Genomic DNA, 13,371 nt, shown 5'->3' with positions numbered 1-13,371 from the left:
GCAAGTGTGGTCAATTGAGTGCCCGCTGAAGGACGCGTGAAAGCCTACGCACTCCTTCGGTCAGGTGACGCGGTTCTGCCCATGCAAAACAGAGTCGAATCTGACGATCAAATCGGTCGCTTGAACCATTGGGATCACCTTGTACTTGGAAAAGAGTGCCGGGAGCTAAACGCAGCTTCTCTTCAGTCTGCGCCTGCGCCACAATGTCTACAGCGAGCAGGGGAAAGGGCAAGGTGATCCACATAAAATACCCGCCAGCCACGTTCGTTGAGGCCTGGGCCACTGTTACACCTAGTGGTACCAAGTGCTCTTGCACGGCCGAGAGCAACAAGTGGTACCGCTCCGCATAGGCTGGCTGCAAGACTTGACGGATATGCTTATCCAGAAACCCCGAAGGCAGCAGCTGATCGATAATGGTGGAACACAGGTGGCTGGGGGCACCACCGGAGCGAGAGCAGCCTCTAAGAGCGATATCGCACGTCAGCATATGTACGTTGCCCGTGGGATCGGCATGGTCTAGGAAGAGATGGAAGGAAAGGACCGCGTAAAAATGGTGAGTACTTACACCTGCGAAGCTCCATACGCAACCTTCTCGGATGCTTCGACCCAGCCAGTGCGGGCCCCTGGTCCAAGTAGCTTACTGAAGCTACCATTGCTGATGGTATGGCCCCATTCATCGATAGGGCCACCATCGAGGTAGCGGTCTACGTCCACCAAGCGGGGGGCGCATGCCTGGTTGGGAGACAATTCCTTACCCGGCGTCGCTGACCACTGTAAGAAATCATAAACATCATCTGTGATCAGTAAGGCATCATACTTGCGGGCGAGGCGAACGAGCTGCTCGCGGTGGCCCAGAGACATTATCTTCGTGGTCGGATTGGAAAAGGTGGGGATCGCATAGATGACATATTTGTAGATCTTTCGCCAGGGTCGTGGGGGCTTGATTTTCTATGTCCATCACGAGTCAGTTCAAGGGCTCGGAGTTTTTTTAAGGGTCTGGCGGCATGCAATTGGTTCAAGTTGCAGCTGTCATGCTTAGTAGTACCGGGTCCAAGTTTCCTTCAGCTTCAGCCTTGGCTTCAGCCGTACGCAAAGCATTTTCGAGATAATCCAAATCAATTCCTTCATCATCCTCGGGAACTCGGCGCGTACGATCCGCAAGGCCTGCATCATCAAACATTCGACCGGCTAGGTGGTAAGTTGGGTCGACCATGAAGGCATTCCGCGTGTACAATGGGTCGGTGAAGACGTGGAGGATGCAGGCGAGGCTCTGACTCGCCCCGCCAGTGATGCATATGCGGCGAGGCGTAATCGGGGAGTGGGGGCGATAAAAGGCCTCCAGCCACTCTGCGATGTGGACACGAAGAGGCTCGGAACCTTCATCAGGACCATACAGTAGGGCCGGGTTGGCGATGGAGGGGTTGGTCAGGAGAGCAGTGGCGGAGCGGAGTAGATCGGGGGCGGGGAGGAGCGCGGGGTTAGGCCAGCCAGTAAACAGGTCGACGGGTTCGGTGGGCACAGCCATGATGGATTCAAGTTGGAGGGGCGGAACTTTGAAAGGAAAGAATGGAGCAGGTGAAATAGATGGAACAGATGGAGTAAATGGACGAAATGGATAACGTCAATTAGAGACATCAAGCCCACTAGGTGGAGGCCGGAACCGAAGATTCGGCGAGGGGTGGAAGCGAAAGCGGAACCAGAGACGGAGCAAGAGGGGGGTCCGATCAATCATGATCGGATCTCTCCTGGAAGTTGCTGGGAGGAAGCTTAGAACCGTGGTAATTGAATCTCGATATCCCAAGGTTACTAGCAGTGTGCCTAGTTTTGGGCAGAATGTACCATGTTACCACCTGGGCACGCAGTACTTCTAGCAGTAGGTACAGTTGAGTGCCAATAATATACCTAGGTATCTCAGGCTGCCATGCATAAAGTTATTGCTGGGGCTATGCTATCCACAGGGCTACTAGCAAAGCACTCTGTCTCTCTCTTTTCGACATGCAGATATATATTAGTAGAAGTAGTATTGGAATATATATATTTATTGGCTGTGAATTTCCATTTCTCATTTCATTCACGATATTTCATTCATAGCTAGGTAGCTCCAAAAGAAAGCGTGGCAGCAAGGCCGTTGTTCATTGGATTATACTTTTTGTGCAGTGCGGCCAGGCAGATTTTGGATGGGTCACTCCATTTGGGATTATTGCCTGCCTGCATGCCACAGAATAGGGGATAGACAGAGTAGGGTATACAGAGAACGGAGTAGAAAGTATACAGAGTACGGAGTCTATTTCATGTTAGATTAGATATTATAAAGTATATAACAAATAATAATAACAAATTAACAAACACCATAGTATCTGTACAGTAAAACTACTACTACTCCAGCTCACTACGGTCCCACCGATGCAAAGTGAGCTATAATTGGCATGGGAGAACCGGATCGAAGCCCCCCCCCGCTAGCCCCAGAAAGGTCGTTCATCCATCACTTCAAGGAAAAAAAAATTCAATAAAATCAATCGAATCCCATATCAGTTTTTTTTTTTTGCTTTTCTATTCTCCTGAAACGACAACTTCCCCTGATCCATCTTTCCATCTTTCCACTTTCCCCCTCCCTTCACTCTCACCTTCACTTTCACCTCTCCATTCCACCCGCCGTTTCTCCCGGCCATTCTTTTTAGCACATCCCTCCTGCCGATCCATTCCCGCAAACTCCCCTTGTGTTCCTCTCTCTCTGGTGGTCCCCCCCCCCCCCCATCATCTGCCAGTGCCAACTGCCACTCCATTCTCCATTCTTCTTCCCATGCGTCGCAGGGCCTAACCTCCTCTTCGCTCGTTCCCTGATACTCCGGGCCTCAGTTTCTCTCAAACTCTCTTCCCCTCCAATCCCTCTCCCCAGTCATCATTTCTCCTCCCTCTCTCAACATCTGTCACGATGTTATCGGCTCCCGTTAAATCGGCGAAGCGCATCTCTTCCCTCTTCTCCCTGGGTTCCCATAAGGAACAGAACTCCAACGGGTCCCAAGCTCCTCCGTCAGGGTTGAACTCTCCATCCGACTTTTCTCAGGACCGCCGCCGACGAAGCAGCTCCCGCCCGACTCGTCATGTCTCGACTCCCAATGCTCTCTATTCTTCGGAACCTAGGACAGTCCCTCCTCCGGAGCCATTCGATCTCCCACCACCACCTTCACTGCTCTCAGTCAACCATGATTTGGCCACCAGTGCCCCGAGTTCGCCCATTGATCGTCCAGGCAGCAGGGGCCGGGATATGAGCATGAGCCGCCCCTCCAGTTCCGCTGGGTTGGCCATCCCGGGTTCCGCACCAGACTCCCGCCCGAGCACGCCATCAAAACGTCGGAGTTGGATGCCGGGTATGGGAGCTCGGTCGCGGGCAGGTTCAATGGACAGGCGGGTGCCCCCGTCAATGCTCCCTGGAGCATGGATTGCAGGACTGGACCAGAAAGTGGTTTATGATATGGGCCCCTTGTCCAGAGGTGAACAGGTACGTCTCGAAACATAACAGGGAATAAACCCGGATGTGTCGCCGAGTCGACTGCTAACACACCAACCCAGATCTCCGAACTCTGGAATGAGCAGGGCGACACATATGTCTACTTGTTCCCTCAGAACACAGGCCGCCCGGCCTCATTCAAGGTCGATTCCACCGTCTTCGCCGAGTCTCCTTCTCTGAACCATCTCTGCCGCGGAGCTGACTCGAAAACCAATGGTCTCGAACAACCCACCCGTTCCCTATCGCTCGGCAACCCGATATCGCCCCCCTTGACACCGCAGGACCGGTTGGCGGACAACGATAATGATAGCTCAGGCAGCCAGCGAATGGCATTCATGGATGATGCCCCGGATGAAGATCAAGAGCTGCATCTTTATCTGCCCATCCCACTGAACAGCGATGTCTCGAACCTGAGTTGCCGTCTCACCCCGGAGGATACAGAGACTTTGCTTCTCTTCCGCAACTTGTTCGCCTTCCTTCTCGGACAGTCCCTCATTGCCAGTCCCAAGTCGGCCACCCTTTTCAGCATCTTCATGGACGTCGCCGTTCTCCTCGCACGCTTCGAATTCAGCAACCTGGATGGTTCGAACTTTGGTGAGACTGCCACTTCGAGCTTTAGCAACTACTGCGATGAACTGCGCCTAGCCGATGTTCGCAAGAGTCGAGAGAAGACTATTGAAGCCATTGTTCTTGGCGAGAGACTGCGCTACTATCCTCTGTACGTCGAGGGATTCGTACACGGTGTTGGCAAGCTGGATGAGATCAAGCAGCTTCGCAGCCCGAAATTCACATTTATCCACCCGATTACCCAAAAGCGCCTGGAGCGTGGTTTCATCGACCTGGACTCCCGTCTTCGGGGCCTTTACGGCAAGCTGGAAGACTTTGATTTCCCTTCGGTCTTCTCTGGCATCGCAAATTCGACCACCTCAGTCGAAAGCAAGGTCGTGCGCTTCAAAATCTGGAAAGCCGCCTTCCTTGAATTCCGTCGTTTCACCATGAGCTTCTACCGCACCAAGTATGGCTCTTGGCCTCCCAAGGCTCGCTCTAAGAAGAACGAATTTGAAGAGAGCGGCCTGAACCGTCAGCTTCTGCTGGACTTGTACCGGGACTTCTGTGATCTCTACGACATGCTGGTCGACCGCACCGACCTTACCACTCGTACTATCGATTTGTCTGGTGCGGGTGGCGACGCCCAGTCCACTGATCACAGGGATGTGACCGTCCGCGCTGTCCGCCAGGTGCTCAGTGAATACGATCGCAGTACTCCTCCCGTCCTCCCGCCCATTCCCTTCGATATCCCGCAGATGCCCAATCTGCAGTCTCTGCACCGAAAGCCTCTCGACGCTAAGAAAGAGGCAAAGCAGCGAGGGAAGAAACTGAAGAATTCTGATATCAACGCCGTCCTGATGGGCTCCTATACTCGCGAGAGCATTCGCAGCACTCAATTCATCGAAGAGTTCATGAAGTTCGAGCGGCGCTGCGCCCACGGCAAGAGTGTCGACGATCTCGTCGATATCCGCTGTGGCCAGTGGATCTTCCTCTATTCGGTTATTCAGTCTATGCCAATGTTGACCGTGGATGTCCCCGAGGTCCAGTTCAACCAGGGAGTCGAATACTTCCTCTGTATCGCTCCCCGGGGTGGTGCGCCTTGGATCCAAAACGACACCAAGACTGCTCGCAGCTGGTTTGGTGTTGCTGGCGGTGCAGGTGTGGTCAGTCTTCCCTCCGACGTGGTGATCAACGGTGTGGAAGGTGTCTACCGTCGTAGTCACTGCTGGCAAGTTGCCGAGCAATGGGCTGAAGCTGGCGCTCTCCTCCCGCCACCCAATGTCGAAGATGCATATGAAGAAAACGAATCATCCATTTCCTCGCCCTACCCGGCCCAGCAGTCTTCGGCAGGCTCTTCTTCAGACCCACAGCCCGGATCCGCGCTGGGCGTTCATGGCGGTCTTACCCCGCCACCCCCAGCGATCCCGCGCACCCGATCTCCCGGTGCGGCGAATCGGGCCGAGCATCGACACTCGATCTACCCCGGTCTTGAAGCACTGCCGTTGCCGGCAGGCATCGCTCCCATTGAGCCCCCTGCTCGTCCCATTAGTCGCTTCAACCCCAACATGAGCTTCGACGATATCTTGCGCGAAGTTCCCGACAAGAACAAGAAGAAGCGCTAGATCGAAATTGCCCCTGAGGCATGTATACCTTCACATATTGCCGACCTCATTTCTCGGCATTCCAGAATTCCACTATTCTTATTTTCTTTGGGCTTGTTGATAGGCGCATCTTTGTTTTGATGACCGCATTGGGATGGAACGGCGTGTTGCACAGGGAATTCAAGAGAACAAAAAGCAACCATTTAATTCACATGGGGGATCATGGAGGGAGAGTACCGTACCGGTTTATCATAATTGTCAGCATCTCAAGCATGAGCATCTCCAGAGATGGAGGAATTGCGTTGTCTTGTCTTTTTTTTCCATGTGGTCATTTTTCCTTTTTCTTTCTCTCTCTCCCTCTCCCCTGTTTCTCTGCTGGATTCCCCCCTGATTCTCGTAATTTTTTTTCCACTCCTCTACTTGGAGACCCCATAGAAAATAGAGATTTAATATCTGCATTTGAAGTCTTTTGACTTGAAAATTATGTGGTTTTTAGGTTATGCATCTCATATTAAGTAGTTGGATGAATTAAGCTGGAATGTTGAAGGTTGACATTGGAACCAGAACTTGAACCATGGAACCTCGATCTATACTCGGCTAGAAACTTGGAGTTGTCAACAACCCAAAGTTGTCACTAGGTTACTACAACTCTCTGTCTGTGCTGTATCGCTACGATCAATTGCAATTTGAATTTCTTTCAATCATGCAGGTATCGTCAGACGACGGCTAGCCTTGCCTGTCCCACTTGGCGCATCCAAAAGAGGCGGAGGCAATACGAGGCCGAGCCGCCATCGCGCCCATTTGCCAATGGGCAATTTTCCTTCTGGATCAGGGGAGAGACGTCGAGTATCTCCCCGCAGATCTTTCCCTTAAATAAAGACAGCACCCCCAAAATCTCGAGTCTCAGTCGCCTTCAGAACTTGCGAAGACTAAACTTAGCTGCACCGCCCACCTCCCGCTCCGCATTTTCGGGGAAAACCCCCCCCTGCTCAAAGGGCCAAGCATTCCCGCGCAACAAGCATCAAACCATGGATTGATCTGCCCTCGAACCCACCAAAGATACCCTCCGATCCTTCCCCACTACCATGCCTCGGTCATCCAGCATGACGAGCGACGGCCACGAGAGGCTGGAGCCGCGTCTGCTGCGGGCCGCAGAGCACGACGACGTCGACTCGCTACGAAAAGTCATCGGCCTCGCCAGGGAATATGGGCACTTCAATGACAATTTCCTGCGGATTGCAGTGATGCGCAGTGCCGAGCGAGGCTGCATCGCCGCGACGGAATTCCTCCTACAATGCGGTGCCAAAACCGACGTCGCGGGTAACCGTCTTTCGCCGCTCCTCCGCGCCGTCGAGCGTGACCATTACCAGATCGTGCGACTGCTTCTCGACCATGGCGCTTCGTCCGATAGCACGGACAAAGAGGGGCGCACGGCGCTGATGACGGCTGCTTGGAAGAACCATGCAGATGTGCTGCAGCTGTTGATTATGCGAGGCGCGAATGTGAATGCGCGCGACCACCGTAAGCGCAACGTCTTGCACAATCTGGCGGCGGATAAAGAGCAAAAATGGGGCTGGAACAATGAGATTATTTCGCTCTTGTTGCGCACTGATTGTCTGATTGATGGCGTGGACGGCCGGGATGAACTGGGTCGGACGCCGTTGCATTGGGCTTGCGCGACGGGTAATTGGGGTCTTGCGAAGTTACTCCTGACAAGACCCGATGGTCCCAAAGCCGAGATTGATGCGACCGAGCTACGAGGGAAGACTGCTCTGCATGTTGCGACTGCGCATGACCGTGCGGATATCGTGCAACTGCTCTTGCAACATGAGGCGGCCGTCAACGCCTGTAGTGATGGTGGATGGACACCGCTTCATAATGCTTGTGATAAGGGCTGCGTGGAAATAGTGCGAATTCTCTTGCGTGAGAAGGCACATATCAATAGCCAGCTTCTGAATGGAGTGACGCCGCTTCATCTTGCGGCGCAAGGCGGTCATCGCGAAGTTGTAGAATGTCTGCTAGAACGGCCGGACTTGAAAAGGCGGGCTCGCGATACCTTTGGCAGTACGCCATTTCTGCGTGCAGCGCAGTTCAAGAGGAAAGATATTGTTCTTCTCTTGGCGCCGTTTAATAATGTCGAGTCCCTCTCGGAGGATGTGCGAGATGCGAGCGCCGCATTTGATGCGACAGTTGTCGACTTTGGAAATTTCCACAATGAGAATCGTGTCAAGCGCATGTCGGTGTATAATTTACTCTATGGACGAGATCCCGAAAACCCGCGCAAGCAAGCAGTGACGACCATACCGGCTGATAGTCGAGCGACGGATTTCCGTTGGATTCATCTGCCAGCAAACAATATGGCTTGGGTTGAGGCTCTACTGACGAAAAGCTTCATCGAGGAGGGTGCGCACGATGTGGATGGTTTCAAGGGACTGGAGAAGTCTTTTAACTATCAACATCGCGGTCAGAAGATCCACTCGCACTTCATGCGGCCGTTGTGTCATAACACACCTCGTGCCATGTTCCGTCGGAAAGAAGAAGAAAAGCAAGATGAACACTCTGATGCTGGGCAGTCGAGCATTGCAGACAACAGCTCTATTCTCCGAAAGCAGAAAGCGTCAAATAGCAAATCCGATCGTTCTGATTCCTATCAAGATGAGGCTACCGCAGGCAAGAAAACCAAGAAGAACAAAAGCAGCAAGACGAACAGCAACCCCGGTACTCCCAAGACCGAATCAAAAAGCAAGTCGCCGTGGGGGCTGAGCGATAAACAAACGCGCTCATCTCTCGCCACATCATCACTATGCAGAGACCACGGTTCCATCCCTGGCTGTAATGTTAACGTTTTCATGCCATATTTGCACTTCGAGACCGCGGAACGGCGAGAACGAATGCTCGAAGCTATTCAGCGTGCGCAGCTGCTGAACCTTCAACCACGCGCGTTGAGAAAGACTCGGACCCGTGATGAAATGCTAATCGATGCGCATATCTCATCATCGACAACTTCTCTCCATGTCCGTCGAACACTGGACCAATTCTTCTATCCAAACATCGATACCCACAGTCGTGATCAAGACCAAGTGGTATACCGATATCAAACCAAAGGGCCTGGCCGAGAAGGCCCGGAGACGGATCCGAAAATCTTCATGGTTGATCAGCTGTGGATGTGGGTTTTGGGAACGAATTTGATTGTTACCAGCTTTCCCCAGAGATGGGACCAGCCAAAGAATGACCCGTTGAACGTACTGGATGGGATCATTGAAGACATTAATTCCAAGACCCGCGAACCGGTCAAATCGGTGTACGACCTTGCCATAACAATTACCAACCGATGCTCTGGAGTATTCGACCGCCATCGCCTAGGAGACGACGAGTATCAATTCTTGGACATGTTTGAATCTTCCATTGGTATAGCCACCGACAAAGAGACTCTTCTTTTCAACCGCTTCAATCATGCCTCAGCACAAGCATCCTACTGGCTGAAAAGCCATCGCAAGCTAAACCCTTTCGCCGAAAAATCGGCTGACAGGTTCCAGGAAGACGACGAAGATTGCATCGACGAGGACTACTACGATGACGGTCAGCCACTTTTTGTTGACAGACTGTTAGATATCGGCGAAGAGACCGACCTTCTAGCAGAGACCAAAGATATCCGCGATGAGCTGAACATGATCCGCACTGTTCTGGAGCACCAAAAGCATGTCTTATCAGACTTCCAGGAAGTCATCTGCGAGATATACCAGGGACAACACCGCTCTCAACAAGATGTGAAAAAACGATTCAAAGATCAGCAACGCCTGATTGACATGCACCTCAAAGACCTCGATCGCATGGATAAACAAGCCGAGCGTATTTACCATTCCATCACCGACCTCCTAGACCTGAAGCAGAAACATGCCAACGCATTCGAAGCCCGCTTCGCCCGCGATCAAGCCGCCGGCACGACCCGCCAGAGCAAAACGATCATGGTCTTCACAATCGTCACCATCATCTTCTTGCCACTGTCATTCATCGCGTCCATCTTCACAATCAACCTAAAGCAATTCGAAGATCTGAATCTCAACTACGTCGCGAAATACACATTTGGAATTGGCTTCGCCATTTCCATCCCGCTGATCTGGGTTGCACTCACTGTCGATGATATCGGAGACTACCTTCGCATGGGAACCAAGCACGGCTGGAATTGGCTCTCTCTTCGCAAAAAGAAGCCGAAACCTGCGGTTGATCGGGCCGATGGGCAACTGCAGGCGCTGGAAATTGAAAAGATTCTCAGTATTGCGCGGACCCGTCGGAGTGGGGAGCTTGATTATGCGCCTAGCTTGTTGCCTGTTTCGACGCGTGGGACTAGTGCCTCCAGACGACCGGATATCTATACCGGAATGGCGGATGGGGCTATTCGGAAAAGCTTTGATGTACGGAGGAGTGTGGATTACAGACCCTATATATGATTTTATGAGATACGATGAAAATTTGTCCGTGTTTTCAATCTATTTGATTTGATTTGTTTGAGTCACGGCGGTGTGGTTGGATGTCAAGGGAAGTGGGAAAAAGAAATGCATATCCCGTCTATACTATTTAGTAGTAATATAATGAAAACCCGCATGGATATATGAGCAATTGAAAAAAAAATAACAAAAACAAAAAAACTTGAAGACTCAGACACGACAATCATCCACTGTACATCTGAACCTCCTCAGAATAAGCCGAATGAAGTCTCCCGGCCTTACCATCGCCCAAAATCACAGCGGGATGGTAAACATTCATCACAACCATAGCAATGAACATCAAAACTGCATCAAAGATGTACATATACACCTCGTGCGTCATAAGATATCCATTAAACCCACCCTTATACTCAATCAAGCGGAAAATGCACCGAATGAGAATAAGCACACTAACAATATACAGAGCCAGCAACACAGTGACCCAATTCCGCTGCCTCAAGCCCTGCGAGCGAGTCATATCCCGATCAGACTGCGACTTGGCCGTCGGCTGACGATTAATACGCATATGGAAGACCGCCGCCGTGACGACGAAAAAGCCGAAGAATAAGAGCTGGACGACCAGGCCGCCGATAACGATGTTGGAGCCCGTTTCGCGCGTGTGCGTGTCTTTGATGGCCATCATGCCGCCACCGGCTGATTGCATTAGGAAGGAGAATACGTCGCCTGCGACGAAGATCTTGGTCATCCAGTTTACGCGGACGAGGCTGAGTGGCTCGGCTTGGAGGTAGGTGACTGTTCGGCCGAGGACCATGTAGATTGAGGCTGCGTAGAGAGGGGGTGCGAGGAGGATGAGGACGGATTGGAGGGCATAGAGGGTGACGGAGTCGAGACTATTGCGTGCGGCGAGTCGGCAGATGTATCCTATCACTTGGACTGTTGAATTGTGTCAGCTTGAGTGATTCTAGTTACGTTTTTCTCTTCATTTTGACAAGGACAAGGAGTTGGAAACAAGTCGTTGCTGGAACTTGGAGGGTGTCACTTACAGATACCTCCTATCACAAAGGGGATAAAATACCAACATCTCGCCTTGGTAAGCTGGAATATATGAAATCCAGTTGTTGCGATGAAGAGGAGGGTGAAGATGACACCTCCAGCGAGGGTGGGTGTATAGCCGTAAAGATTGCCGGCGTACATTTTGACGGTTGACCACTTATTTTTGATGATAATGACCAAAATGAGATCTGAGGGGTAGACCAGGGGTTTTATGTACCCCGAGAAACAAGTTCATAATCCATTTCTATAACCATAGCCATAGCCCCAGTCTCCAAGCGCGCCAAGTGCTGGGATCGAAGACCCGGATCCACCACGACCAGGCGGCGGCTTTAATATTGCGCCAATCCCACGGTCATTTAACTTGTTCTGGAAGAATGGACCTTCGGATTAAGGTTAGATTCCATTTATCCAGATAACGGGACCTTAAAATAGCATTTTATACAGGCAAAAAAACTCTTCAAATGGTGTTGACAGCGGGCATCGGCATTTTGCGATCGAACTAACGGTTCAATGTGGAGCCCCCCGCGTATCCGCGACGCGAGTTCGAATCCGTATCCGCATCCGTATTCGAACTCGAATTCATTTATCTTGCACCCGTTCCCCTTCGCTTCGAGCCCGGGGCTGGTATAAGCGATTTCCCGCTACTAATCAGATTTGAGAATGGGCCCGCGGAGGTCGCATCGGAAGTCACGTAATGGCTGCCCCGAGTGCAAGACACGGCGATTGAAGGTTTTTCTCTCTGCATTTATTTCACTTGGCCTCCGCGCCACTGGCTCACCTTCTATGTAGTGCGATGAACAATATCCTTGTACCAACTGTACCAGACATGGTATTCCGTGTAGCTATGTCGTACCGATGGATGGACACGCGAGCACCCCAGCCTCAAATGCTTCCCCGGCAACTCAATCTCAGCCCCAGTTTCAGCCGCATGTTTATCCCCAGTCGCAGGCAATGTCGAATACGCCTAGCTACAGGAGTGACAAGGGTGAATTTCCCTGGGGAATAACATCAACAGATATCGCACTTGATTCAGAAAATCGTTGGGATATCATAGGTGTTTTCCCCAGTACACCCGGACCTTCCGCACAACATGCGGAAGACTGGGGACTTGATCTTGAATTGATGCATCACTATTGTTCGGTGACCTGTAATACCATGACTGAACGTGAGGATGCTCGTCACGTCTGGCGCGTAGTTTTCCCTATGGAGGGCTACTCTAACAGATATGTGATGCACGGTGTTTTGGCAATTGCAGGACTGCACAAAGCCTATCTCTATCCTACCCAGAAAGTGAAGTACGTCAAAGCAGCCGCCCACCATTTAGCGGTAGGTCTGAAAGAGTTTCGAGAACTTGTTGCTTCCCCGGTTGACCCAGAAAACTGGCAACCGGTGTTTTGCTTTGCCTCCATGATCTCGGTGCACCTCTCAGTCGTGCCGATCAGGCTGGGTGTAGACCACTGGCCCGATCCAATTTATAATATGGTTGAAATTTTTGCAAGCATCAGAGGGTTTCAAGAGATTATGCAGTCATTCTTGAAATCTCTGCGGAAGACCCAGCTGGCGCCACTTGTGAATTCGATATTTCGAGAGGATGAGATGCTCATTCCGAGGTGAGATATTAATTTACCACGCGGAGCGTTGATATCCTATGAATATTTGTTCTACCGAAATAGCTAACATCTATCAATAGCCCCGCTGTTGTCTCACAGTCATTACTTCCCTCGGATATATGGGACCAGATCTCCAGCCTCCAGCATTTTCTCGACGAATATCAATTCCCAGAGACCCATACCATCAACTCGCCAGCTCCACCTACCCAGGACCATTCAGGACCACCAAAAGATTATCAAATCGCGTTGGACTTTTTGAAAATATCCACCCGTCAGATTGAACTCGCTGGTCCACATCTGGAAACTGGCATGGTTTACATGTGGGCATACCCGCTTACGAAGCGGTATCATGACGATTTGAAATCATACCAACCCGTAGCGCTGGTCCTTCTTGCTCACTACTGTGTGTTGCTCAAACTAATTGACAAATTTTGGTACGTTAATGATATGGGCCGTCAGTTGCTGGGGGACATAGAGAAGAATATGCACCCGGGATTTCGGGAGTGGTTGGTTTGGCCAAGGCGATGGGTATTTGGAAAATGATAAAAGCAGACATGATTAAGAACTATAAGCCCACATGGAAGTGAGCAATGGTATGATACTAC

At 51.3% G+C, this 13,371-nt stretch overlaps 5 protein-coding genes across 5 annotated transcripts; 3 read left to right on the top strand and 2 right to left on the bottom strand.

Annotated features, from left to right (window-relative positions):
* Positions 1 to 10: 10 nt before the first annotated feature.
* Positions 11 to 1,525, bottom strand: N7533_009350 (aminotransferase-like domain-containing protein; the record flags this gene model as incomplete). The annotated part of the gene is made up of 3 exons (XM_057106000.1): positions 11 to 461; positions 566 to 948; positions 1,046 to 1,525. The coding sequence occupies 3 exons, from the start codon at positions 1,523 to 1,525 to the stop codon at positions 11 to 13; spliced, it is 1,314 nt and encodes a 437-aa protein (XP_056957449.1).
* A 1,407-nt stretch (positions 1,526 to 2,932) lies between these two features.
* Positions 2,933 to 5,679, top strand: N7533_009349 (uncharacterized protein; the record flags this gene model as incomplete). Its single annotated transcript, XM_057105999.1, has 2 exons — positions 2,933 to 3,499; positions 3,571 to 5,679. 2 exons carry the CDS (start codon positions 2,933 to 2,935, stop codon positions 5,677 to 5,679), a joined length of 2,676 nt encoding a protein of 891 aa, XP_056957448.1.
* A 1,064-nt stretch (positions 5,680 to 6,743) lies between these two features.
* Positions 6,744 to 10,106, top strand: N7533_009348 (ankyrin repeat protein; the record flags this gene model as incomplete). The annotated part of the gene is made up of 1 exon (XM_057105998.1): positions 6,744 to 10,106. The coding sequence occupies one exon, from the start codon at positions 6,744 to 6,746 to the stop codon at positions 10,104 to 10,106; it is 3,363 nt and encodes a 1,120-aa protein (XP_056957447.1).
* A 220-nt stretch (positions 10,107 to 10,326) lies between these two features.
* Positions 10,327 to 11,297, bottom strand: N7533_009347 (RTA1 domain-containing protein; the record flags this gene model as incomplete). Its single annotated transcript, XM_057105997.1, has 2 exons — positions 10,327 to 11,036; positions 11,147 to 11,297. 2 exons carry the CDS (start codon positions 11,295 to 11,297, stop codon positions 10,327 to 10,329), a joined length of 861 nt encoding a protein of 286 aa, XP_056957446.1.
* Positions 11,298 to 11,816: 519 nt separating this feature from the next.
* N7533_009346 (Zn(II)2Cys6 transcription factor domain-containing protein) lies at positions 11,817 to 13,309 on the top strand (the record flags this gene model as incomplete). Its single annotated transcript, XM_057105996.1, has 3 exons — positions 11,817 to 11,885; positions 11,946 to 12,766; positions 12,847 to 13,309. The coding sequence occupies 3 exons, from the start codon at positions 11,817 to 11,819 to the stop codon at positions 13,307 to 13,309; spliced, it is 1,353 nt and encodes a 450-aa protein (XP_056957445.1).
* Between the last annotated feature and the right edge of the window lie 62 nt (positions 13,310 to 13,371).

Source organism: Penicillium manginii, assembly GCF_028828005.1.
Source record: "Penicillium manginii strain IBT 31320 chromosome Unknown utg000006l:1.0-4164085.0:1.0-4166146.0, whole genome shotgun sequence".
In the NCBI taxonomy this organism is placed as follows: Eukaryota; Fungi; Ascomycota; class Eurotiomycetes; order Eurotiales; family Aspergillaceae; genus Penicillium; species Penicillium manginii.
This window is presented reverse-complemented; position numbering and strand designations above follow the sequence as displayed.